At 35.4% G+C, this 26,162-nt stretch overlaps 1 protein-coding gene across 4 annotated transcripts in view; it reads right to left on the reverse strand.

The window, feature by feature from the left end:
• BVES (blood vessel epicardial substance) overlaps positions 1–26,162 on the reverse strand; it is a 134,725-nt gene that overhangs the window by 56,911 nt on the left and 51,652 nt on the right. The window contains exons 1-6 of one of the 4 annotated variants that reach the window (XM_016431212.2): positions 15,928–16,252; positions 15,028–15,215; positions 7,701–7,937; positions 5,691–5,815; positions 1,919–2,106; positions 1,130–1,238 (exon numbers count right to left, since the gene is read on the reverse strand). In XM_016431212.2, coding sequence (XP_016286698.1) covers positions 1,130–1,238; positions 1,919–2,106; positions 5,691–5,815; positions 7,701–7,926 — 648 coding nt within the window. In that variant the 5' untranslated portion in view covers positions 7,927–7,937; positions 15,028–15,215; positions 15,928–16,252. Of the gene's footprint in view, positions 1–1,129; positions 1,239–1,918; positions 2,107–5,690; positions 5,816–7,700; positions 7,938–15,027; positions 15,216–15,927; positions 16,253–26,162 lie in introns of those variants that run through there. The other 3 variants (XM_007484379.2, XM_016431211.2, XM_056818627.1) reach the window with 3 other exon arrangements.

The following is a 26,162-nucleotide window of genomic DNA, read 5'->3' on the forward strand; positions in this document are numbered from 1 at the left end:
AGAAAGTGGAGCAAAGAACAGTTTTAAACATATCAACATGAACTAATTTGCCATCAGGAGGGATAGGAAGTCAGTTAATTAACATTTAGTTAGCATTTGCTCTGTGGCAAGAACTGTGCTAAAAGCTTAAGATACAAAGAAAGAGGAAAGTCTCCATTCTCAAAGAAATCATATTTTAATGGCAGAGACAATATTAAAATAACTATGTACAGTAAGATATGTACAGGATGAACTATGGGTAGTCTTGGAGGGAAAACACTAAGGTGAAACTTTAGCTGACACTGGGCAGTTCCGGAATCCCTACCTTCATTTCCACCCTCAGAAACTCTTTGGTAATATTCTAAAAATGTAAAATGTCATCAATACCCATCATTTAACCTTTTCTTCTCAATATCCCTACCTAAAGAATTTTACCTCTCTGTTCTATTCTACAATTCCATCCATATTCCAAGATCCATATTTTCCATAGGACTTAGTCTGTTCGTTGATTTAGCTATTTCTAAATCCTACACTTTACAACTTTTTGTTGCAATATGATAAAATGGAAACAGTAACCACACTGATGAAATCCCAGATCTTTCAAAGTATAAATGAATCACATTTATCACTTGACCAAGAAGTGAGGGAAAACAGCAGGCAAGAAAAATTTCTTTCACTATCTTCTTAGCATTAAGGAAATTATGATTATTAGTGAAAATCAGGGAACTTTTTTTTTCTTTTCATAAAAAAGAGGAGAGTGTCAGGTAATGAAGGAGTTAGTCCTTCCTGAGGACATGAAAGAAATTAAGCATATTGACTTGTTCACTTATAAATTATTGCCACTATAAAGAAACTAATTTCTTTTCATCTCAAGTGTGTTCATTAAGCATAAGAAAAGTTAATTATTCTCTTCTTTATAAAGATTTTCAAGGTTCCATTAAGTTCTATAGTACCAAGCCAGTTTGCAGTTTTGTCTGTAAATACAAAGCCATCAATTTTAAATAAACTTTGTACACATTTAGTGGAGGTTATTCACCGATTAGTCATAGCTAGTATTACTTATTGCTATATATTTGATTTCTGGGGAATCATAAGATAGCTCTACATATTTCTTCAACCTACATAATTGTTATAAACGACTGAAACATACCTGAAATTTTTCACCTCGGTTCATCTGAGTTGATCGAAATTCGGGGGAATCTATAAAGGCACAGGGGTAAATATTATGCAGAAAATGTCCTCGATAGGAGACCTTCATTCTGAAGATAAAAATATTTGTTTATAACATGAATGTAAGAATTCAGAAATAGATGGTAATGTGAATTTAAGCTAAGGCTGAATATTGAAAATTCTCATTACTTCCTGGGATTTTGAAGTTGTTTTGTTTTGTTTTAGAAAACCGACCACAAATGCAAGACACACTCAATCTCTGGTCAGATATGGAACTAATGAACTTCCTTGACATCACTTCCTGGAGCAAAGGAAGGTAGATTCCATTGTTGACACTGTGATGTCTCAAGTCATAGTTGTTTTGATGCAGTAATTTCAATCCTATCCTATTTCAATCTGACATCACTCTTGGAAGCTGTACTTCTGGGAATCACCAAAGAATAAGACAACCAAATCTGCTTTTCTTTTCCAGAAAACTTAAAACACTGCATCAAATCTTTATGAAGAATCTCTATTTCTTATTCTAACATTACTATTATCATCCCTTGTTACAATAGCAATTCTGACCCTCTAAAAGACAAAATACCATGTGCACAAAGAAACAAGCATCTTATAAACAACTGAGAACTCTATGAATTCATCAAAGTATATAGAAATAAATTCTAACAATCTACATCAGTTATCTCAAATCAAACCTAACTATTGTTGCCAATTATTACTATTTTGCTGCTATCTAAAATAAGGACCTCAAATTTCATAAAGCACCTACTTTCCTTTCAATAAGATACTCAGACGGTCATCCACTGATGTTTTATCTTCTGCAGCATAGGTCTGGCCCTTTTTCAGGGTCTGGATATTGCAAAACTGTCCAGTTAATCTTCTGAATAATTCTGGGGGTACACGTAGTGGTTCAAACATTCGCCGGTATACACCAGTGAGTTCCTTTTCAATCTTTATCTGGAATATACAAAGAATAGGGACTAGCTGAGAAGTCCGATTCAGTAAACATAAAAGATCTATTTCTATAGTCTCTTTCAAAAGGGTAAACATGTTTCTAGTTTATTTCATGGATCTTGCACTTGTCTCAATGTATTGTTGTGGGGATACGCTGTGATAATGTCAATTTCAATGTTAGATTCATTTTTCAAAAACAAGACTAATTGATGTCTTTTATTTTTACAAAGTGCTTTTTGGGTATACAACCTCCTCCTCCTAGCCAATGTCCCAACCCAAAATAAAAATTTCCCCTGTTAAAAGGGAAAAAACATTAAGAAAAAAGCAACTTATATTGTGACCTTGGCTGAATGTTGCTTAGTCTAGGGTAACATTTTCACTGAAATTGAATGGTGTAAATGTATAAGAAGGTTCTATGTTCATTTCTTCTCTTCCTATGGCTTGTGAAAGAACTGAGTTTTTGTCATAATATATTACCTACTGTCAAAATCTAGCAAAGTTACTCTTTCCTAGTTCTATCGATAAAATACTAAAAATTTCCATGATTGGAATATCCCTTTTAATAGTTTGTATGCCTTGAAAAAAAAGTTCACTTTTAAATACAGCATCAGGATTAGATCTTGTCCATGACACAGTCACTATTAGAGAACAAGCAGCAGTTCCAGTAAGCATGGTCCACGGACCATGGGTCATCCTCAAGGTCAAATTATTTTCATAATATTACTAAGACATTATTTGCTTCTTAAATTATTCCTCCCTTTTCTATTTATCCGTATGAGGCAAGATTTTCTTCATACACTTCAATCAAAACAACAAATTACACAGATTTAAAGTGGAAGTAGGTTTGAGAATCTTGTCTCCAGATAGTAAATAAAAAAAATTTCTAATGGATAAAACCAATGCCACTCTTCTCACTATTTTTTAGTGTGGAACATAGAATTATTTTTCATACAAATATTATTTATGTTGACATCTTATGGGTTTATTTTCATTATTTTAAAATTAATAAATGTTTTAAAAATATATAAATTTTAATTTCGAATGTGGTAAATATCAATAGACATAATTCACATAAACAAAGTTCTTTGGAGTGTCCTCCATAATTTTCAAGAATATAAACAGGTCCTGAGACTTAAAAGTTTGAGAATCACTGGCTTAGAGAATTTAGAAATTGAGTGACTTGCTCAGTGTTATCCAGGTAACATATGTCCAAGGCAGCTCTTGGAACCAAGGTCTTTTTTGCTTTGAGGGCAGCTCTTTTCCATTATTACTCACTATTTATCATATATCATTTTTTGTTTTCATTACTTGCGAACATGTCACATTGGACACTGGAGTGTGAACTCCATGAAAGAGCACACAAATACCAAATACAGTTATTAATATTGGTCAATGGAAAACAGCCTGCCCCCCTCCCCCATCACATTTCCAATTTAAACCTGTCTCTTATTTGATTATGCTATTACCTCAGCTACTCTGGAATCAAATGACCTATGAGAACAGTGGGGAATGATGATGTAAGTTATGTGCAATTTTAGGGGCTAACCCAATAACTCTTATGAGCATCTGAGAGATTAGAGGGCCACGCATCTACAAAAGTTCTTGGGGACTAATATTTTGTTTTTCTGAATTTCACTTTAAAAGGAGGCAGAATTAGAAATGCTCACAAAAGCAAATTTATATTTCCAAGATTAAGAACCATACATACAATGATATCATCTAGCTAATGCTTCTGAGTAGTAATGTTATCTCTATTTCATCCTAGAAAGATGAATGTCACCTCAGTGGTTTCCTGAATTTCCAGGCTATGGGAATAAGAAATACTTAGGAGTCCTATGAGAACAGAGTTCTCTGGAAATAACTGAAAACTGGGTAGCTAAGTGGCTCAGTGGATAGAGAACCAGGACTGAAGATGAGAGGTCCTAGGTTCAGACTTGATCTCAGATACTTCCTACTTGTGTGACCTTGGGCAAATCACTTAAACCTAATTACCCAGCCCTTACCACTTTTCAACCTTGGAACTGATACTTAGCATTGCTTCTACAACCAAAGGTAAGAATTTTTAAAAGTAGTAATAATTCAAGACCAATCTGGCCCCAAATTACTAGTTACAGTTTTCATAGGCAAATTATTTAATTTCTCTAAGCCAGTTTTTCATCTTTAGGATAACAGTAACTTGGTAAAATGGAGAAAGTGCCAGCTTCAGAGATGACACACACTAATTATGAGACTCTGAGAAAGTGACTTCATTGGCTTCTCTCTTAAGACCTTAAGTTGCAGACAGCTATCCCTTAGTCCATGGTTAGCCATCCTTCAAGTGCCAGCTCAAGATGTCATCCTCAGGGAATCTTCTCTATGAAGCCAGTCCCCATTTAATTTACCTTTCTCTGCCTAAATTCCTGTTGCTCTATTGTCTGTCACTCACAATTTAGGACTTTGGGGTATGTCATCGTTTTGTGCTATAATTGCAATATTCAAGAGAGTTTCTTGAAGTAGTCTGTGTCTAACACTCTTTTGTGTTGGGCACAGAATAAGCAAGATCAGCTACATCTATGAAGAAATGGTGACTTGTGTGTGTGTGTGTGTATGTGTGTGTGTGTGTTCAGTCATTTTAGTCATGTCTGACACTTTGGAACCCCATTTGGGGGTTTCTTGGCAAGGTCCTGGAGTGGTTTTCCATTTTCTTCTCTAGCTCATTTTACAGATGAGGAAAAGGAAGCAAACAATAACCGTTTGTGACTTGCCCAGGATCACCCATATGCCTTTCCTTTATATTATTTTAAGATAAACAAATTAAGTTGAGTAAAAATTTAGAAACCAAACTAACTCATAATGTAGATGTTAGATACTTTTAGAAAAGCCCTCTATTTAACAGCATGACTAAAATTTAAACATAGGAAAATAATTGAAACACATATTATCTTAAAACTAAAAGTGCTTTTGTGAAATCCAAGATCTCAATAAATTAGACTTAACATTCCTGACTAGTTTTTATAATTTGTTGAGTCTCCAACAACATTCTCCTAAGTAAGAGAAGTATTCAAATATTATCCTGGAAGAATACTATACCTATATTATTTGTCCTTTTTATCCTGGACCATGAACTTTAAATACACTTTTATTTTCTGTACAGTTTTGTTTGTGTATAAGCATGGGGAGGGTCCCAACCTCTAAGTTAATTGGTTTTCAGAAACTCCTTCTTCCAATACACATTGGCAACTATTTTGCAACTTATATTCTTAGAGATTTGTCTGGTTGCCTGAAAAGTTAAGTTTGCTCAACTAATATATGGTAGACGTAGAATATGAACCTAGGTCTTCTTGACTTTAAGGTTGGACCTCTACCCATGTCATGATATTTTCTTATAGTTTCCAAAACTATAAGTTTCAAACTGTAATTTTTTGGAGTTTCCAAAAATATTACTTTTATGTACACAGAAATAGAAACCACTAGGGAAGAGAAATAAAAAAAGAAACATATAGATACACACAAAAATTCCTGTAGTAAACTCACATAAAACCTATACTGATTTTATTATTAATCCATGAGAGGCTCTTTTTCCTCCTTAGAACATAGGAACTACATACCGGTCTCTTTTTGTACAATAGGTACAGAAAATGCAACAAGTTGATAAGCAGGAATGCAGAATTCCAGATCATTATGTCCAGGGCACACCGGTACAGTGTAGCCCAGACAATAAAAAGTGCACATCCTGTCAAATAACAAATAAAAGGTGAATTATTAAATGTTTTAAGTCAAACTTTAGTAAAGTATAAAAGATCTTCTCTAATATGAAATAACACCCAACAGATACATCTAGATCACTTAAACCCTATGGAAAAGTAAGTCATCACTTTCATTTTGTTGTTTTCTTTCTTTTTTTTTTATTGATGAGAAAATGCCCTAGGATCCTTCTGTTTATGGCTGCCACCAATTTTAAATGAAAGGATTTAATGAATAATTAAAACTTTGAACTGATAGAACTAGAAACAGAGGAAGTACCCATCAACTGAAGAATAACTAAACAAATTATGATGTCATAAGAAATGATGAAAGAGATGATTTCAGAGAAATCTGATAAGATTTGTATGAGAGAAGTGAGCAGAACCAGTAGAATAAGATCTATATATAATAACAATAACATTATAAAGCAAACAGCTTTGAAAGAAAAAGATTTAAGGGCTCTGACTACTGCAATGACCAATTATGATGCCAGAGAACCAATGATGAAATATACTGCCTACCTCCTGACAGAGAATAGACTTGGGGTCAAGAATGACATACAATTTTTTAAGGAAATGGTCAATATAGGTATTTATTTAATTGATTACACATATTTTTATAATGGTTCTTTTTCTCTTTCTCAAATAGGGTTAGAATAAGGTAGAAGGAAGAACAATAGATTTTTATTCATTAAAAAATAAAATTTAATTAAAGAAAACTAAATTGTTAAAAGACTAGATTCATATGACAGTCAGAGGCATTCTAATTTCCAATAATAATCAACAAAAAAATTCATTTGAGAATTTCACCTGACATTTATGAATATTAATTGGACTCAATTTGTAGTATTGTATAATATACACATACATGATATATATGTATAATATTTATATATGATATATGCATACATTATATATACGACCTTGGTCAAGTCACAACATCTCAGGGCTGTATTCAACTCTTACAATGCTCTTGTCAATTCTTTCCTAACCTAGAGAGATGTATACCAATAAAATCAGAGGTCCAGGACCTAAAGTCTCTTTCATGTCTACTCAATGACAACAAGCTCAAATGCAGGGTGTTTTTTTTTTCTAATACTTAAAAGTCATTCCATTTAAACTTTCTAAGCCTTAGTTTCCTTTACGTAAAATATAGGGGATAGAACTAGATCAGCTCTAAGAATTCACACCCTAAATTCTATGATTCTGCTTTAAAAAATTCAGAATTATAATAAGGTTAGCTCATTTGATATCAGACAAACAGCAATAAAGGCAAGATCCTCTGTCAAAGAACACAGAATATTAGATCTGGAAGGAATTTTAGAGGATCTCTTAATAACCTCCTCTTCAAGAAGACAAGAAAACTAAATACCAGGAAGGAAACCAGGATGCCAGAGGTAATCACTATCAGAGGTAGCATTTGAATTCAAGTTTTCTGACTCCACATCCAGAGCTTTTTGATCACATCACACCGAAATGAATGTGGTAATTTAAATATGTCAGACAAAATTCCTGATTCTGTTTGATTCCCAGATCCCCAAGTGAAAAAGAGAAGGTTTGGCTTGTATTACAGCTCAGTCCTCCACTTTGCATAACTGACCATAGCTAAGAAGCAACATCTGAAATACTGGAAGCAAGCTATCAGAAAACCACATAATTATAGATAAAGAATATAAAAAAGAGCACATATGCCTTTGTCCAAAGGGATAAGGATTGGGGAGGAAGGAGGTCTTAAGCATCTCAGATGCATCTTTAGGTTGCCCAGAGATAATAAAATCTTTTATTTCATTTTGTGAAAAAGAATCAATAAACTGGTCCATCCAAGAATCATACCATGATAATAAAAGAAAATTATAAAAATATTACTTAGCTTACCTATAGTTAATAACCCTCTAAGAAATATCATATGAAGAGTCAAAGTAGTTGGAATAACCAATGCCGCTGCAAAACAGATATTTGCTACATGGAAAACCAGATGATGTATTTCTCGCCAGTTTTCACAACTGGTGTCATTGGAGGGGACAGGCACAAGGTTTTCAAATTCAGATGTAAGACCTCTTGTTGTTAATTCAATCAATGAACTGGGATCTGTGTGATTCATTGTGAAAATTCCTGTTAAAAAATTAAAAAAAACATTAAATTTTAGTTTTTATTAAACACTATATATATATATATATAGAGAGAGAGAGAGAGAGAGAGAGAGTTTCTTATTTACTTAGCAGCAAAACTATGTGCCTTCATAGAAATAAGTTATGTCTCATTTTACCCAAATTATTATCTTGAAAAGTTTCTTAGAAGTAAATTGTTAAAAATTAAATCATGCTTTTAAAATGTAATCAGAGCTTCAATTAAAAGGAATTCCAATTATAAAGGAATCTTAATATATTCTTTATGTTAAAAGAGATCCTTATAATGAACATAATGCATGCACTTGGAGACATATGATTCCCTCAATTCATTAAGTACCTTGGTGGATCTGGTTAACTAAGGTTTCAAAGGCCTTACAAAGTGTTAGTCAGTGGTGTTCCTGAGTTGCCCTTGCTAATGAGGTTAACCTTCCAGGAATAAATCAGCGGCTACTTAGCTAGGTTGGACCTCAAAAAATAGACATAGAATCTGGCCATCACTGAGACCACACTTAAAGCCCTTCCACCTTGAAAGGACCTACTAGACCTTGTTCATCACTAATGTTGGCATTAAGAACTTAATGTCACCTCCATGCCTCAGTTAGGCACTGGGATAGGACTTTAACTGAGGAAATTACAGGTAACTAAATATGGGATAAATAACAGAAGCTCACCTCTCATTGGAAATATCATCAATTCCAACTGCCTCATTTTTGCTTAAAATGGAATGTCTACCATATCCAAAAATATTAAAAGAAGGAAATAAGCATTTATCACATTCCTATTTTGTTCTGGAAACTACGCTAAGTGCTTTACAAATATCTCATTTGATCTTCACAAATCTGGGAGGAAGGTGCTATTCTCATCCCCATTTTATGATTGGGGAAACTGAGGCAAATAGAAGTGACACGCCTAGGGACACAGAGCTAGTGTCTGAGGCTGGAACTGAATTCAAGATTTTCAAATTTTATATTCAGCGCTATCCTCTGTGCCATATTCTTGCCTAAAACAGGATTTAGATCTACTTTTTGCATGCAAGATCTAAATTCTCTTTTTAATGGGCCTTTGCTTTCAATGGTGTGTGAAAAGTTACTTGTTTCCATGCAAAACACCAACTGGCCTGTAACATTTAATCTTAGAGAACTATCTAGGGCAGCTTTGGCAAATGTTTTTTGAATTTGAGTGCCCAAAGGGCAAATTCAAGCTGTGTGTCCCCCCCACCCTCCCAGGCCCCCACCACATTACCAGAGAGCAGAGGGAGGAAGTGCTTGCTTTGGGGGGCTGGACAGAGGGGAGGGGCATGCAAATATGCCCTTGGGCACTGGGAAGAGGGGGAATGGAGCAGCTCCCCTAGAGCCTGCTAGGTAAGGGTGCCAATACTTTGCCAAAGCTGATCTAGGGCATTAAAAGTTTCAGGGGCTTTTCTGTGGTCTCATGGCTGGTCAGTATGAGGCAGGACTAGAATCTAGGACTTTTTGACTCAGAAGGCAGGACTCTAGCAAGTAGAACACTCTACTTCTCTTATAAACCATAAAATTGAATCCACAAAAAGTTCATAACAGATAATAGAATAGATCCAGGAGTAAGTTGTGAATTTGTTAATTTATTATTAGATCAAAGTAAATTAATCTGCTAGTGGGGTTGGCAGATACTGAGCAGTTGTAAAAGGTAATCAGCAATGTCCACTCATCAGAACATTAGAATTCATTATAAAGAACATTATAAAATTCTTTAGATAAAAAAGGAATAAAGTAAGGAGTCAAATTTTGAATGTTTTCATGATGGTTAAAATCCCTTTATTAAATTCTTTTTGAAAACAGTTTCTTTTTGTAAAGACAATATTCATTTTTTATTAGTTCATGAACCAAAGATAATATAATCTCTTTACTCTCTTTTTCCCTTTCTCTTCTTCTCTCTCTCTCTCTCTCTCTCTCTCTCTCTCTCTCTCTCTCTCTCTCTCTCTCTCACACACACACACACACACACACACACAAGCAAGACTTAATTACTTCTATTATTACTATTAAATCATGCTTTACTTTCCAGGTAGTGATTTACTTATGCTGTACTTTACAAATTCAAAAGTATTTTCTTTTATACTGTGTAGCATTATTCCCTCTTCCCACCCCTTAGGTGGATGCCAACAGGTGAATAATTGGGTATACATAGTCAGACATAGTTAGGGATTGGTTTATTTTACTTAGTGGTTCTTTGTTACAAAAAGTGACTTGACTGGGTAAAGAGGTAGGGGAGTCATTGGAGAATTATAAAAAATAAAAAGAGTATCAAGGAAACAATTATTGAAAAATATCAGTGCCTATGAATAATAATAAAGGCACAACTTGAATATTAGTTTAATAAAAACTTTAAGATGAAGAGATCAAAATAATCTGTATTTAGAAGGCTACTGATATGAAAACTTAGAAATACCTTCTTGGAATCCAAATGTCTAGTTTTGGTATACATGACTATTTGACAGCTCAAACAATAAAAAGAAAAAATGGTTTGTGTGTGTGTATAAAGCTTGTATCTTTACTGATTACCCAAACCAAATAAATTTATCAACCTAACACTGCTTTGTGTTCACTTATCACTTCTGCTACTATTTAAGTACTCCAGTCTTTAAAAAATGTAGTTTGTAGAAAATCTAAGTGTTCAGTGCATGCTTACATAAAACTCAATACCAAGTGGCACCATTTGTTGATTCCTTTATCATTTGTGGAGTATCACTCTTAAATGAAAAAGTTTTATTATGAACTCTCTGAAACTGGTCCATCACAAAAATTACCTGGCTTTACGGGGAAAACCCTAAAATATTAATGTAGCTGCTTCAGAAAAAAATTACTTAAATCAGAAGTTTATAATATCTATTTTTCTTTCGACTTTACCTCTTTCCGTTACTGGAAACTTGCAAAATAAAAAAATTTAAGAAGTAATTAGTACTGGTTAGGAATTCTGAAGAGTCAGAGCTTATAGTCAGAGTTAAAATGGAATTTTGGATAAATTCCACATTTCTTTAAATACTGACAGACTTGCTTTCAGTTTTTGCAAAATTCACATGAAACAATCACAGAATTTTGGAATTAAAAATGCAGTTGTATGGGGCAGATGGGTAGCTCCATGGACAGATAGCCAGACCTAGAGACTGGAGGTTCTGAGTTCAAATATAGCCTCAGGCACTTCTTAGCTATGTGATCCTGATCAAGCCACTTAACTCCATATGGCTAATCATCATCATTCTTCTGCCTTAGAACCAATATTAGATCTAAGACAGAGGGTAAGAGTTTATTTTTTTTAATTCAAGTGCTTTAAAAAACATAGAAAAGTAAACAAAACCAAGATTAACTAAAGATAAAGAGAATATTAAGTTCTGAAAAAATGTCATTGTTTTGCCTCCAGATCATTAATGTGTTTTTTTTTTGGTATTGGAGATATTTGTTTTAGTATAATCTACTCCACAAATGAACTCATTAAGTGATTAAGCCAAAGGAAGTTCGATTATACTTTTATTGTCTCTGTGTGTGTGTGCCTGTGTTTTATCAGGATTGAGACTATGTAAAGAAAATGGAAGTAGAATTTCTTTAATCTATCTCTGTAGAGTAAGTTGGTCACTATTTGGGAATCCCTGAACTACTTAAGACAGGTATTCCTGAGCTTTAGATTACCATGCTATAGTTTGATTATTGTCATTTAAAATTTTTTAAAAAACATTCCTTTCACCATAGTTTGGACAAAACAATTTCTTAACAATAACTAACTACAACAGCTCATATTTTTACAGATCTTTACAAAAAGTGTTTCTTACAATATTATAAGAAAGGATAAGCCTTGTCATCTGAGGGGAGAGGAGGAGGGAAGCAGGGGAAGGGAAGAAGGGTGGAAAAAAATCATGAATCATGGAACAATGAAAAATATTCTAAATTTGAAAAAATTTAAAAAGACAGGATAATCTTGAGAATTATTAAAAGTAATTTGCCAAGGTCACAAATATCTGAGGTAGGATTTAAATACAGTAATCTATCTATTTTTTGCAAGATGGAATTCCTTCTTAATATTAAAGCCAATAAAACTAATTTTACTAATTTACCCCACTAGATGGAGTAGAACCATAGTCGTGTTTGTCCAAAGGATGATATATGGGATATAAAAGAAAATCATGGGTCTAGGAATTATCTTTATTTTAACAGTTAAGCAGAATATTCATCAATCTTGTACAAAATCTGGCTCTTTTGGAAAAGAGAAGTGTGTAATCCAGTACAATCCTGATTTATAATAAGTATAGTTGTAAATTCTGGCATTTCTCCCATCTTTTAGGTAAGTAGAATTATACAAAACAAAAAACTGAACAGGTGGCATCAAAAGATAATTTGACTTGAATCAAAATCTTTGCTTTCTGTCAAATTCCCAATTACAAATTCTTGTGTTTTAAATATAAAAGTTCAAAGAACACAAAATCTGATGTTGCTTTTACAATACCAAATTTCTTTTCTTCAAAGTAAGAAACATGGCAGCATTTGATGGGGGTAGTATGAACATGAATGAAATATGCCTGAACAGCATGGACTTGAAAACTATTTTATGTCAGTCAATTAAACTATTTAAAATTTCCTTTTTAATAAAAGTTTTCATAAAAGTTCTGTGTAAACATAAAAGTAGTTTCTAGTATACCACAATATGCACATTTGGAATGACACATTTACTGGTTGATGGAAAATGCATTTAATTATCTTTCATAAATTATGTAAAATTATACAAATACATTCATAATACCTCCATGCAAATATAAAACTATAATATTAATATATGTATAGATTATACAAAATTATACAGTGGAATAGTTCACATTTTAAAATACTTTATAATATTCCAAGATCTTTCCTTCAGAGAGCTTTGTAAGATAAGCAACACATTTAGTATTCATTCTAATTCATTTTACAAATGAAGAAACTGAGGCACAAAGAGATTAAATGACTTACTCAAGGTGACAGTATAAGTATTAATAATGGCTAACATTTATATAGTGCCAAAAAGTTTACATGGCACTTTTATGTACATTATCTTATTTGAGATGCACAATTTTTTTGGATAAGTAATGCAGGTATTATTGTCCTTGTTTGACAAATAAGGAAATTGAGGTTCTCAGGGGTGAAGTAGATTGTCTGCAGTCACACAGCTGGTGTCAGAAGGAATAGAGTCTAAGCCTTACTGACTGCAAATACAGCAAATCCACTCACTTAGGAAGTCTTGGAGGTCCCTGAGAATATTACAGAAAGTCTGAAAAGTCAAAACTATCTTCAAAATAATACTAGAAGGCTTTAATGCCTCATACAGTAAATATAGATAGATGACAATCTACTTTGGAGGGTCTCCAAAAATTTCAAGAGTGTAAAAGATAAATGTATCCATAAAGATCCAGGACAATTCCAAGAGACTCATGATGCAAAAGGTTATATGCTCCTCCATAGAAGGATCTAATAGAATCTAAATACAGGTTAAAACATACTATTCTTCACTTTATTTCTTCCATGAATTTTTCTCTAGTATAAGTGATATGGGTCTTCTTTCACAACATAACAAATACAGAAATATGTATTGTAGATAACATACATATACAATCTATATTATATTTCCTGACATCTTGGGGGAAAGGAAAGGGCAGGAAGGAAGGAGCACAGTTTGCAAAATATCAGAAGTCGATTGTTAAAAATTGTATTGACATGTAATCTGGAAAAAAATTTAAAAATTTAAAAGTATAAAGGGGTCCTGAGGCCAACAAGTTTGAAAACTGCTATGCTGTGCCATATTGGCTCTCAAGTAAATAGAAAAAAATAAGACTTCACAACCCTAATTTTCTCCTTTTTGCACTGGAACTCCCTAATCCATGAATAACAACTGTAGTGTTGGATATCTTAATATACTGTTATGTAACTGGATATTCTTTTTTTGAGAGTATGGAAGACGAATGAAGCTAAAAGAATAATGATTTGAGTGACTACATGTGAAATATGTATATACAGATACTTATTAAATGCCTATTCCATGCTAGAAATTGAAAATGATTTTTCTTTACATTTATTGGGTTTCCAACCAACCATCAAAACAAAAGACATGATTAAGTATATGGGTCGGGTGGGATGAGGGGAAGAGTTTTTTTTTTTTTTTTGGTCTGATCTACCATTTCATCAGTTTAAGAAAAACCTTGGTATGGAAACTCTCTCCAAGACAGAGATCAGACACTTGAGAACAATTTATAGTCATATTACCAGTAAGCTACAAGTTATTAGACTTAAAGATGTGGAAGTAATGGTAAGTACTAAAATAATAGTGCTACTGTATAACTGTCTTATTAAGCACATATTAAATAAGCTTCTGTTACAAAAGCCATATGCCCTAAGAAAGTCCATGTTCCCAGGTGTCTATAAATATTGAACAGATTTCCTGGTGTATTAAGATGGCAATTTAAAACTAATTAAGGAGAATAGAGTTCCTCCACTCTTAGCCAACCTTTCCTTCTGCTTTAGACAATTTACTGCGTTGTTTAACTGTGAAACATAATTAAAGTAATTGATTATTAAAATGGCAAACTTATGGAATTTTTCAAGAAATTATTCTCACCATCCCCATTCATTTTTGAATCTCTATTGCAATTAATTTCCTGCTTCAGAATCTACTTATATTTTTCAGATTAATATCAGTTATGCCAAATGATATCACTGATGAGAAAAAACCAAACTAAACCTACCCCCAAACTGAGCAAACCCCCAAACTCAAAGAAATATGGAGGTAGAGAGGGGAAGAGATTTAGGTTCTTTTTTTTTTTTTTGCCAAAGTCTGGGATTATTTATTTCTATTTGAAAGTTGGACTAAATCCTTTCCAAGAAGCTGAGTGTCACCTCAAATGGCATTTCATTGTTGAGAATCCCTGTCTATCTATCCAGTTCTTCAAAGTAGGCTCTGTAATTTCTATGCTGTCTCTGCCGAACTTGTTACACTCTACCTTCAAAATTGGGCCCAAGGGTAGCTATTTAGACTGGGGACCTTATCCCAGAGTCAAATCTACACGGGTTCTAGCTTACCTTGTTCTTTCGGGAGGGAAGACTAAAGTGGTGCCTTCTAATAATGTTCCTTTCAATTCTTGAGATTTTGTGATTTCTGGAGGATGAAATTGCTACTGTTTCCTCCTGGACCTGCAGTTTTCCTGGACGATGGAGGGGCGGAAGAAAGAGCAGCCAGATTTGGTAAAGCAGGGGAGCTCTAGGAAAGACTGCAAGGGAACCTGCAGCTAGTTATGTTTGTCCAGAAGGCTTTCCATCTCTTCCTGGGGGACTGGACTAAATCCCCAGGTAAATCCCCTTGCTCCTGGTTCCACCAAAATATCTCAGGACTAAACGGAAATACTTTCAAAAGTAGGGTTTGAAAGAACAATTAGGGACAAGAGACCCAGAATGGCCATCAAGTTGTGCACGATAGCCAAAGGTGGTCGTGTTTAGAGGTACATCCTATTTTACAGAGAAGGAAACTGGAGCCCATTGCTCAACAAAATCCTTCATACTTGTGAGGGGCCAAGCCCAGCGTCGGTCCTGTGACATTTAAACCTGCGGCGATTCTGAGGTTAACCACGAGAGTAAAGGACAGTAGGAAAAGAGACCAGAATTGGGGCAGAACCCAGTCAAGAGCTGTCGACCCCACAGCTGAATGGGGTGGGGGGGGGGTGGTTAGGGGGAAAGGAAAAGAGCAAAACCCTGAGGAAGAGCTACTGCCTGGGGCGCGGGCAAAGTGAACCCTGGGTGGAGAAGGGTAACAGTCCTGCCCTGGAAACACAGAGGGAAAAGTTATTCGGAACACTCGCGCCGCCTACTTTCGCTTCCAACTTTCACCCAGAAGGTGCAAGTTTGCCCTCGAGGCAGGGGGTGGAGGAACATAGGTATAGGAGACTGAAATTGGGGTGCTTCTCTCCCCAGCCCAGCAGCTCTTACCTTTCGTTCCTTGCCGCTGACAATCGAGCTCACGCCGGCCAAAGTTTCTCCCAGAGCAAGGAATTCAGTGCTCCCAGGATCTGGGAAGCAAGGTTCGGCGCTGGCACTGTGACTCTCAAGAGGTCCGCAGGTGCCTGCTCCCAAACACTCTACACTGCTCAGCCCCCTGCTTTCGGCCCCAGCCTCTGCTCCGAGCCCCAGCTAGGACTAAAATAGGCATCGGAGCCGGGAGGAGGTGGTGGCAGTGCCCAGAAGCGGGCTGTCACGGCGCACGCGCCCCCCAGATGCGCCCACAGCTGCAAGTGCCGAGCTGCTTGGCAGGTGGAGACACTGAGTTCTACTGCTTGTTTAGCCACCGCTTACAAGGAAGGGCGATGGGGAGCTGGGGCAGGGGAAGGGAGAAGAGGGGTGCATCAGAGTTATAGAACAGGAGCACAATGGTTCTCTCACGGGCTTTTTTTTTTTTAACCAGAATTCATTTCTTCCCCTGTTTTTATTCTGTTTTCATTTTTATTCAAGAATTGGAGAAATGAAATAGCAAAAAAAGTTATTTGCACTGGGGACTTCTTATGGTAAAAACGGGTAGCCTCCATGACAAAATATGTAGCTTCAAGTTTTGTGGCTTTACTGATTTCGGACTTGCGATTTCTTAAGAGTATCGAATTCCCCCAATAGATCCAGTTTGGCTATTTATCAATGACTTAGAGGTATAAAAGTATTCTCTGGTGATGTTAAGAAAAGTTTAAGACATTTGTTCATGTCCAGATGGTTCTGAGAGAAAATAAATTAAATCCAAGCCATACTCACTCGAAAGCCAACTTTCTGGCCATTACTCCATGCTGTCTCTGCAAGATTAAAGCAAAAAAATATAAACTTGGAATTATGTTTATTTTCTCCCCACACTTGTTTTACTTTGAGCCATCTACCTTCTCTTCACAGGGGTAACACAAGTAAAGCCACAAACCATAATAGGAAATGGAACACAACTTTATTTTCCCTCTAGCTCCAAAGAAACCATTCCCCATTTTTTGCCCAACTCTGCTTAATCTATCATCCCTCCTTCAGAGAGAGAGAACTGCATTCAAATCCCTAGCTTGTATTGTTAGAGAGCTAACCAGTTTACTTGTATAATCATTGCCTTTAGAGAAATAACCTGGTTTAGACTACTTTTGGTCAATTTTCTCAGTCCTCCATCTCTTCCAATATACCTTTAGGATGAGGCTAAAAAGTTAGCATTTAGATCAGAAAGGCATATTAGGATCCTACCCAAATTTAGTGCTGCAGTGGAACTGTGTTGATCATCTAATAAAACCCTCTCATTCCAAAAATGAGGAAACACATTTAACAAGATCAAGTGACTTACAAAAAGTCACAGTGAGTAATCAAAATAGAAGACTTGGAATCAGGTTATTTAACTCCATATCCAGCACTCTTCCCACTATAGTCAGGCCACAAGCCAATAAACATTTATTGAGGGCTTAGTATATGCTTTTTCACTGTGATACGTAGCTTTTCAATTTTTATATTTCCATCTATCTATCTATCTATCTATCTATCTATCTATCTATCTATCCAACAACTGATTGTGTGTCTTTAGATACCAAATCTGGTTGAGTCCAGAGTAGAAGGTCAGATTCAAAACAGGCTCCAGAGCTCCTTTAGTACAGGGTAAGAGCCAAAGATCCTTGCAGCCCAATAATAATAATGGTGCTGAAGACACCAAAGAGACTGACTAGTAATTCATTGTCATTTTTCTTTAGCCCAAGTCACAGCCAGACAATTCTGGAACCACAATTGGAATTAGGCATGCTTAGAGCACAGCATGAATGAGAAATATTTTTTCATATTAATTTTTATCAATGATATTAACATTAATGTTGCATATCATTAATTTCATAACATCAATATCACAAAATTCCATGAGATAGAGGTATTTGTTTTGTGATGACACAAGAAGCTTTGGTGGTTCCAAGTTTCTTCTTGGAACCTCCTCTGTTTGATATTTCTGTTCTTCCTCTTTCTTCTCATTCACCATAATTCATCATCCATCTATATACCTTTATACAGAATGTATCTATTCCTAGAATACATTCTCACCAACACTTCTTAGTATCCCTACTTTAAAACTCAGCTCAATGGCCACCTCCTACATGAAACCTTGTTTGATCCCTCCAGCTGTCAGAACCACCCTCCTCCAAATGATTTTTTATATGTTTTGTTTTTGACTAATTTTTGCTATTGTTTGGTTGTTTCAATCATACCCGACTCTCTGTAACATCATTTGTGGTTTTGTTGGTAAAGGTACTGGAATGGTTTGCCATTTTCTTCTCTCCAGCTCATTTTACAGATGAGGAAACTGGCCCAAAATGGGCTTTGACTTGAACTCAGGAAGATGAGCATCCACTGTGCTACTAGCTGCCTCTTATTTTGGTATAAATACACATTTTGTTTTCCTTGGTAGAATTGGAGTTCCTCAGAATCAGGAATTGTCAAAGTTTTTTTCTTCCTTCCTATACAACACCAAGCACAAAATAAATCCTTGATAAATGTTTGTTGAGTGACTGATTGGTGAACCAACTCTATGTGTGACAATAAAGGCTCAAACCCTCTGGTGGACAAGATCATATATGATATGGAAAAGATCATATTTTTCTAAGACATGAGAGCACACTTTTCAGTCCTTGTTTAGGGTATACAAATACCATAGATTCGAACTATCTGGGACATTGAGAGAGAGTGTGACATAGAGAAGAAAAGAATAAGGGAGTCATTTTACCTTGAATTTTCTGCCTGGACCATTTCCTGGACCTAACCTCACAATCCAATGTAAGAACTGGGGTTGTAATCGATCGCACTGAAAGAAGTGAAAACAGCATTTTCCAAAGAATTTCTACTAATTTTGTTGAGACTTCTGGTGGTGGCAAACAAAGAGAAGATGAATGGAAATTTGAATGTGAGGAAAGGAAGAGAAAATAAATAGAAATATGTTGGCCTTATTAAAGACTGAATCTAACATATATTGGTCCCCAAAATTCATTGGTTGGCAACACAAAAGTCTAGGCTTAAAAATTTTAACTTCCCCTGTTGTTATATAGAACATTTGCTAAAAAAAGAATACATTCAAATATGCTGAGCCAGGAATATGAGAACAATTTTCATAGAGGAAAGTGTGTGTGTGTGTGTGTGTGTGTGTGTGTGTGTGTGTGTGTGTGTGTGTGTGTGTGTGTGTGTAAGCTGGTCTCAAGTCTTCCTCAGACACATATTGGCTGTGTGACCCTGGGTAAGTCAGGTAATTTCTCAGTGCCTCAGGCAACTCTCTAAGACCATCAATTGTAGACAAGTTGCCAGTTTTCATTACAGGAAGGAATTTTCACAGCAGGACCTCCCTTCACTATTGAAATTTTAGATTCAGAGAACCATCTCAGACAGTATTCATGCAGAAGTACAATGACCCTTTTTATTCAAAATTGTGCTGATTTTTGTAAGTAAACTAGTGAAGCACTTGCTCTTCAATTTATCATCTTAGAGAGTTTCTGAGGTTCACTGAAGGGTTAAGTGACTTCTCAGAGTCACAAAACCAGTATGGGTCAGTGGCAAAACTTGAATCCAGTTCTCCATGATTCTTGAGGCCTGATGTCTATATGCTATGCCACCACGAGATCTCTGTCTCACTATCTCTCACTCTTTTTTCTTTATATCTGCCTTTATCTCTTTCATTCTCTAGCTCTTGCATGTATTTTATAGGTTTTATTTGACAAGCCCATAAAAGGCTCTCCATCACAGGCTGCTAAGGCAGGAAGACCTTGCTTGGTTCAAATCCTGTGTCAGACTGTCACCTTAAGTCTTAAATAAGGATGTTGAACCCATGCACCATAAGATTTCTTCCTGCTCCAACTCTACAGTGCTATCATTCCAAAAGCTCAATACTCACTGGGGGCACCTAGGTGGTGCAGTGGATAGAAAGCTCTGGGTCTGGAGTCAGGAAAACTCATCTTCATGAGTTCAAATCTGACCTCAGACACTTACTACTGTGTAATTGTAGGCAAATCACTTAACTTTTTGCCTCGGTTCCTCATCTGTAAAATAAGCTGGAGAAGGAAATGGCAAACTCCTCCTGTATCTTTGCCAAAAATATTCTAAATGTGGTGATGAAGAATCAGACACAATGGAAAGGACTGAACAATGAAAGGCTTATGGTATTTCTAGTCTCTGGAACCAAATCTTGGGACAATCTTTTTGATGGGAAGATGATGTACCTTAAGAGGGACCAATTTGAAATTGCAGTCAGATCCTCATGTCAAAGATGGATAACACCAAATGTTATAAGCTTCTCATGTTATTAAAAGAAAAATGCATTTTGACTACTGATGCTAACAGATCCAAGGCACGAATTCTAGACATGTGATCATATGTTTGTTCCCCCTCAATGCATTAGATTACTCATGCCAGTCATGGAAAGGTCAGACTGACAAGATTTCCTAGCACTGGTTGAAAACTAATGTGAAACAAAAGACAGTTTTCAAAGAAGTGAAGAAATGGAAAAGGTTGGGGTTGAGGGGAGGGATGCAACAGTGACTTGTTAGAGGTTTGTCTATCTCCTCTGCAGAAACCAGTAGCTGGTACAACTCAGAGTGACATAAGCAGCTATTTCTATCATCACCTTTTCAGAACCTTATTCCTGCACCAACTGAACAAAAGAAAATTGATGAGACTTTATATTTGAGAAAAGAGTGTACTTTTGCAGTGATTGAACAAGAATAAAATCATACACGCCTTCACTGCCTTGAGTAATTCCCTATAAGTTTGAATCAACATGACATTTCATCAGATTGCTAGCTTTAAATGTATAGGGATGGTGCCTTCCCAAGAATTCAATTTTTTATAACTCGTTTTATTCATCCATACAGTGTTAGGCAATCACATGCTGCTAACTGCCAAACCAGGGTCTTTCTGCTTAGCTCTTCCTTTTCTGTATTTATGAATCTCTGGAAGCTGCACTAATTTTGAGTGTGTATGTGTGTGTGTGTGTGTGTAATCAACTTGAAAGTTGCCTTTATCAAATCCTAGTTTAGTTTGGACTTTGTTTTTTGTTTAAAATTGACTATATAAAAAAAATGAAGGATGTAGACTTAGGAGGACCAGATCTTAAACTGTACTATAAAGCAGTGGTCATTAAAACAATATGGTACTGGCTTAGAGAGAGAAGGGAGGATCAATGGGATAGACTTGGAGTAAATTACCTCAGCAAGATAGTTTTCGATAAACACAAAGATTCCAGATTTTGGGACAAGAATCCACTATTTGACAAAAACTGCTGGGAAAAATTGAAAAACATTATGGGGGAGATTAGATTTAGATCAACATCTCACACTCAGTACCAACATTAATTCAGAATAGTTACATGACTTAAATATAAAGAGGGAAATTATAAGTAAATTAGGTGAATATAGAATAGCATACTTGTCAGATATATGGGAAGGGAGAGAATTTAAGTGCAAGCAAGAGATAGAGGACATCACAAAATGTAAAATGAATAATTTTGATTACATTATATTAAAAAGGTTTTGTACAAATAAAACCAATGCAAGCAAAATTAGAAGGGAAGCAACAAATTGGGGGAAAATTATAACAAAAGCCTCTGGCAGAGGTCTAACTTCTCAAATTTATAAGGAGCTAAGTCAATTGTACAAAAGATCAAGCCATTCCCCAATTGACAAATAGTCGATGGACATGAATAGGTAGTTTCCAGATAAAGAAATCAAAACTATCAATAAGCACATGAAAAAGTGTTCTAAAATCTCTTATAATTAGAGAAATGTAAATCAAAACAACTCTGAGGTAACCACAGCATGCCTAGAAGATTGGCCAATATGAGAGCAAAGTAAAATAATTAATGTTGGAGGGGTTGTGGCAAAATTGGGACACTAATGCATTGCTGGTTGAGTTGTGAATTGATCCAACCATTCTGGAAGGCAATTTGAAACTATGCCCAAAGGGCATCAAAAGACTGCCTGCCCTTCAATCTAGCAGTACCACTACTAGGATTGTAACTGAAAGAGATAGTGATGAAAAATGTTTGCACAAAAATATTCATAGCTGGGCTCTTTTGGTGGCAAAAAAATGGAAAATGAGGAGCTGTCCCTTGATTGGGGAATGACTGAACAAATTGTGGTATATGATGGTGATGGGATAGTGTTGTGCTTTAAGAAATGATGAACTAGAAGATTTCTATATGAACTGGAAGAACCTCCATGAACTGATGCAGAGTGAAATGAGCAGAACCAAGAGAACATTATACACAGAAAGTGAAACATTGTGGAATAATACAATCTAATGGACTTTACTAATACAAGACAATATCAAGGGACTTATAAGAAAGAATGCTATCCACATTCAGAGAAAGAACTATTGGAGTAGAAACACAGAAGAAAAGTAAATCACTTATTTGTTTATATGAATATATGATTTGGGGTTTTGTTTTTAAAATATTGTTCTATTGCAAAAATGAATAATATGGAAATAGGTATAAGTGTATAATTGTATAACCCATTGGAAGTGCTTATTGGATCTGGGAGGAGGGAGGGAAGAAGAGAGGAAAAGAAACTGAGATATGTAAACATGGAAAATATTTTTTAAATTTAAAATGAAAAAAAAACTATCTAGCTAGAGGCCCTGAAAATAATTAAATTAATTTCTTCATAAAAATGCAGATGACTAAATCTTTGCTTGACTCTTATTTACTAGACTCACAAGTAGTAATCTGAAGAGGCAACTTCTACTAGATTATATCAGAAGGATAAGTTTTTATATAACTGCTTCCTGTCAAACCATGTGCCCTCCCCAAAGTTAAACACCAAATATGCTAAAGCCACGTTAAGGTCTGAGGAAAATCTGATTCTATATTTAACATTTAATAATTGATTTTAAGTTATTTAATTGATAAATTCTCTTTGATAATGATGAATGGCTTGAATTAATGAAACACAACCTCCAAAGAAATAGAGTTGAGGATCATCCAAAGAACAACAGAGAAGAAGTATGTGAGTAGGTTTCAGCTTGTAAACAAGGAATTATGTAGAGGAAGTGATTCAAATAATTGTAATTAAAGAAACTTATGGCCATGCTTTTGTGGTGGCAAAAAAAAAATGGAAAATGAGTAGGTATCCCTCAGTTGGGGGATGACTGAACAAATTGTGGTATATGATGGTGATGGAATACTATTGTGCTATTAGGAATGATGAACTGCTTAATTTCTATGTAAATTGGAAGACCTCCATGAACTGATGAAGAGCAAAATGAGCAGAACCAGGAGAACATTGTACACAGCAATGCAATGATCCAAGACAATGCTGAGGGACTTATAAAAAAGAATACTATCCACATCTGGAGAAAGAACTGTGGAATTAGAAATCCAGAAGAAAACATATGAGCTATTACTTATTTATATGGGTATATGAGATTTTGGTTTTAAAAGATTACTCTATTACAAATATGAATAATATGGAAAAAATAAAGTTGAAAACTCAAAAAAGAGAGAAACTTATGAATAGAAGAAAAACATCCATCTTTTTCATCACATTGGGAAAATAAGAGATGACTGAATGGACAATCCATGAACTCCATTGAGACTCAATATAAAAAGAAGAGGGAGACCTCCAGTATATTGAATGAAGTTCCATCATGGCGAATATTGAGAGGACATGGATGAGGGCCATTTAGACTGAGCCTTCATGAAAGGGATGCTCTCTTCATTGTTGCATGGAAGGTTCACATATTTGAAACCACAGATCCATTGATATGTTGCTGTTATCACATAGATGAATATTTCCCCAAAAGACTAGATGTAAAGAAGCAATGGCACAGGAACAATTCAGATAAAGATGATGCTGAATCCCAATAGGACAATATTTCAGATACGTTTTGCTTCTCCCCTTCTCTCATAGTATCTAAAATTACTTCATCTAGTGTATACATTGATTATTTATTGATTTGGAATGGGTTCCAAACTTCAACATTTACTGATTATCTCAAGAAACAATTCAAATAGCCTATGCAACTAAGAAACACCATCCAGAGACTTTGGTCAGTTCTACTTTAAAAAAAATTAATTTCTTGTCTTAAGTGTTCTAAATAAGTTAGATACTATATACATGGGATCCTATTGTTTGACTTGACCCAAATGGATTGGCAAATTAAAAAATTTTAATGAATGCACATATTTCAGTGGCTAAAGATTTCCCTGGAGCAGCTAGAAAATGAATATTGTCTCCAGAAGTGGACGCAAAAAAATATGCAATCGTCTAGATTCCTGAAAAAAAATTAGTGTTAGCAGGGTTGAACTACAGTAATTCATTAAGTTGGGGTTGGCAGCAAGTACTTGCAAATAACTTCAATGTCAGAAACTATGGGCTTGATATTCTTCCTACCTGTTCTTTCTCATATATCTTTTTTCTTTGTTTCTGTTTGCTTTTTTTAAGTGAAAAGCAAGGGAAAGAATGAGAAACAGATGATGAAATGTTTTGTGAGTTGCTTGATATAAAAAGTAGGCAGAGAAACAAAGATACAAAGATTTGTAGCATTTAATGTTGTTAATAACTTCTTGATAATTTTATTTCTTTTCATGTCTTTTATGACACTGATCCTCCTACCTGTCTGATAGGCCCTTTCTTTGACTGTTTTCTCTTCTATTGGGCATCTTCCAAGTCTCTATTATTAGCTACCTTCTTTTTTATGCAGATGAAAAGCAGTGTGCTATGGTTCCTTGAAAGATGGCATCAGAGTTGTAATGACCTGGGGTCATGTTTCTTCTCTGCTGCAAATGAATGTTGTGACTCTGGGTAAGTCACTCAACTTCTCGTATCTTCAGGTATCAGATACAGAGAAGCGTAACCACAAAAATGTGGTTTGCCAAGACTGTGAATTGCCAAAACTGTAAATGCCAAAGTATAAAGGTTTTGGCCAAACTGTAAAGATAATTTTAGTGTTTTGACTTAAAATCTAAAATAAGTGGTCACCATGGGAAATTCCTAAATATGAAAATACCCAAGTCAGCTGGGATTTATGGATATTTTAATTAATATAAATGAAGGAATTAAGGGAAGGAGAGAGAGAGAGAGAGAGAGAGAGAGAGAGAGAGAGAGAGAGAGAGAGAGAGAGAGAGAATAGTAGAAAGGGCCTGTGCCAAATGGCCAAGGCCTGAGCCTAAGGGAGAGTGAGTCAATCTTTATCACTCACCACAAGATCATCTCAAGCAAGCTCCAGTCCTCCACTGAACTCCTGAACTCCCCAACTGAGTTCAATCCTTCTCCTTTTAAAGAAACTTTCTCTTATGTCACCTCCCCTAAATTTTCACATCTACCAAACACAGTAGACACTTTTTTCCAGGACTGCCCATTCTTAGTTCTCATCTTCTTTTGTTCTCACCTTCTCTGGTTAGATAAAATATACTGAGTATTTCATACCTCTTTTGTTAAGCTTGCCTTTTGTAAGTTGCTTGACCTTTTAGTGATTAATTTAACCTTTATAGTATAGCAGTTAAAAATTAGTTTCTCTGCTAGAAGTATTATATTTTTAGAGGTTTATTAAAGATTAAAAATATAAAGAAAATACAAAATAAGAAAGCACGTGCCTAGGCCCAGAGAGCCCATTCACAATCATTCATTCTACATTCTGCCTGGTAGAGCCACCTGTGCTCAGATGGGAAGCCAAGAGAGAGAAGTGTGCTTGGAAGTGCAAGCAAGAAGAGAGAGAGAGAAGAAGGCGGAGTCCATTTTAAAATCCCCTCTCTCCTCGTGGCCCAGGTGATGACCTCACCTGAGATTATGGGGAACTCTGGGAGCTACCAAGGACTCCTGGGAATTGAAGTCCGGGGTTCAAATCTCCATTTTTATAATAGGAACTTAGCACCTTTTTGTATTAGATCTAAAAATAGACCTAGCTTAAGGTTCTAGCTTTACTATAAATATGAGTTAGGGACTTTCATTGTTCCATCAGGAGTTTACAACTTTATCTTCCCCTAAGGCACTGTCTGAGCAGGGTGGAGTAATTTTAAAGTTCTCAATACATTCCTGACCAAGTACCTCCATTGTTAAAAATGGGGAATAACTTAATCACATCTTCTGAAGTAGAGTCTGAAGAGTTTTAAGATTCACAGAAGGTGCATTTTTAAAAGGAGTTTCCTCAGTAGGGAATTCCTAGGTCAGTGAAATCACAGGTCCAGTTCATATCCCTAATGC

Source organism: Monodelphis domestica, chromosome 2 (genome assembly GCF_027887165.1).
Source record: "Monodelphis domestica isolate mMonDom1 chromosome 2, mMonDom1.pri, whole genome shotgun sequence".
In the NCBI taxonomy this organism is placed as follows: Eukaryota; Metazoa; Chordata; class Mammalia; order Didelphimorphia; family Didelphidae; genus Monodelphis; species Monodelphis domestica.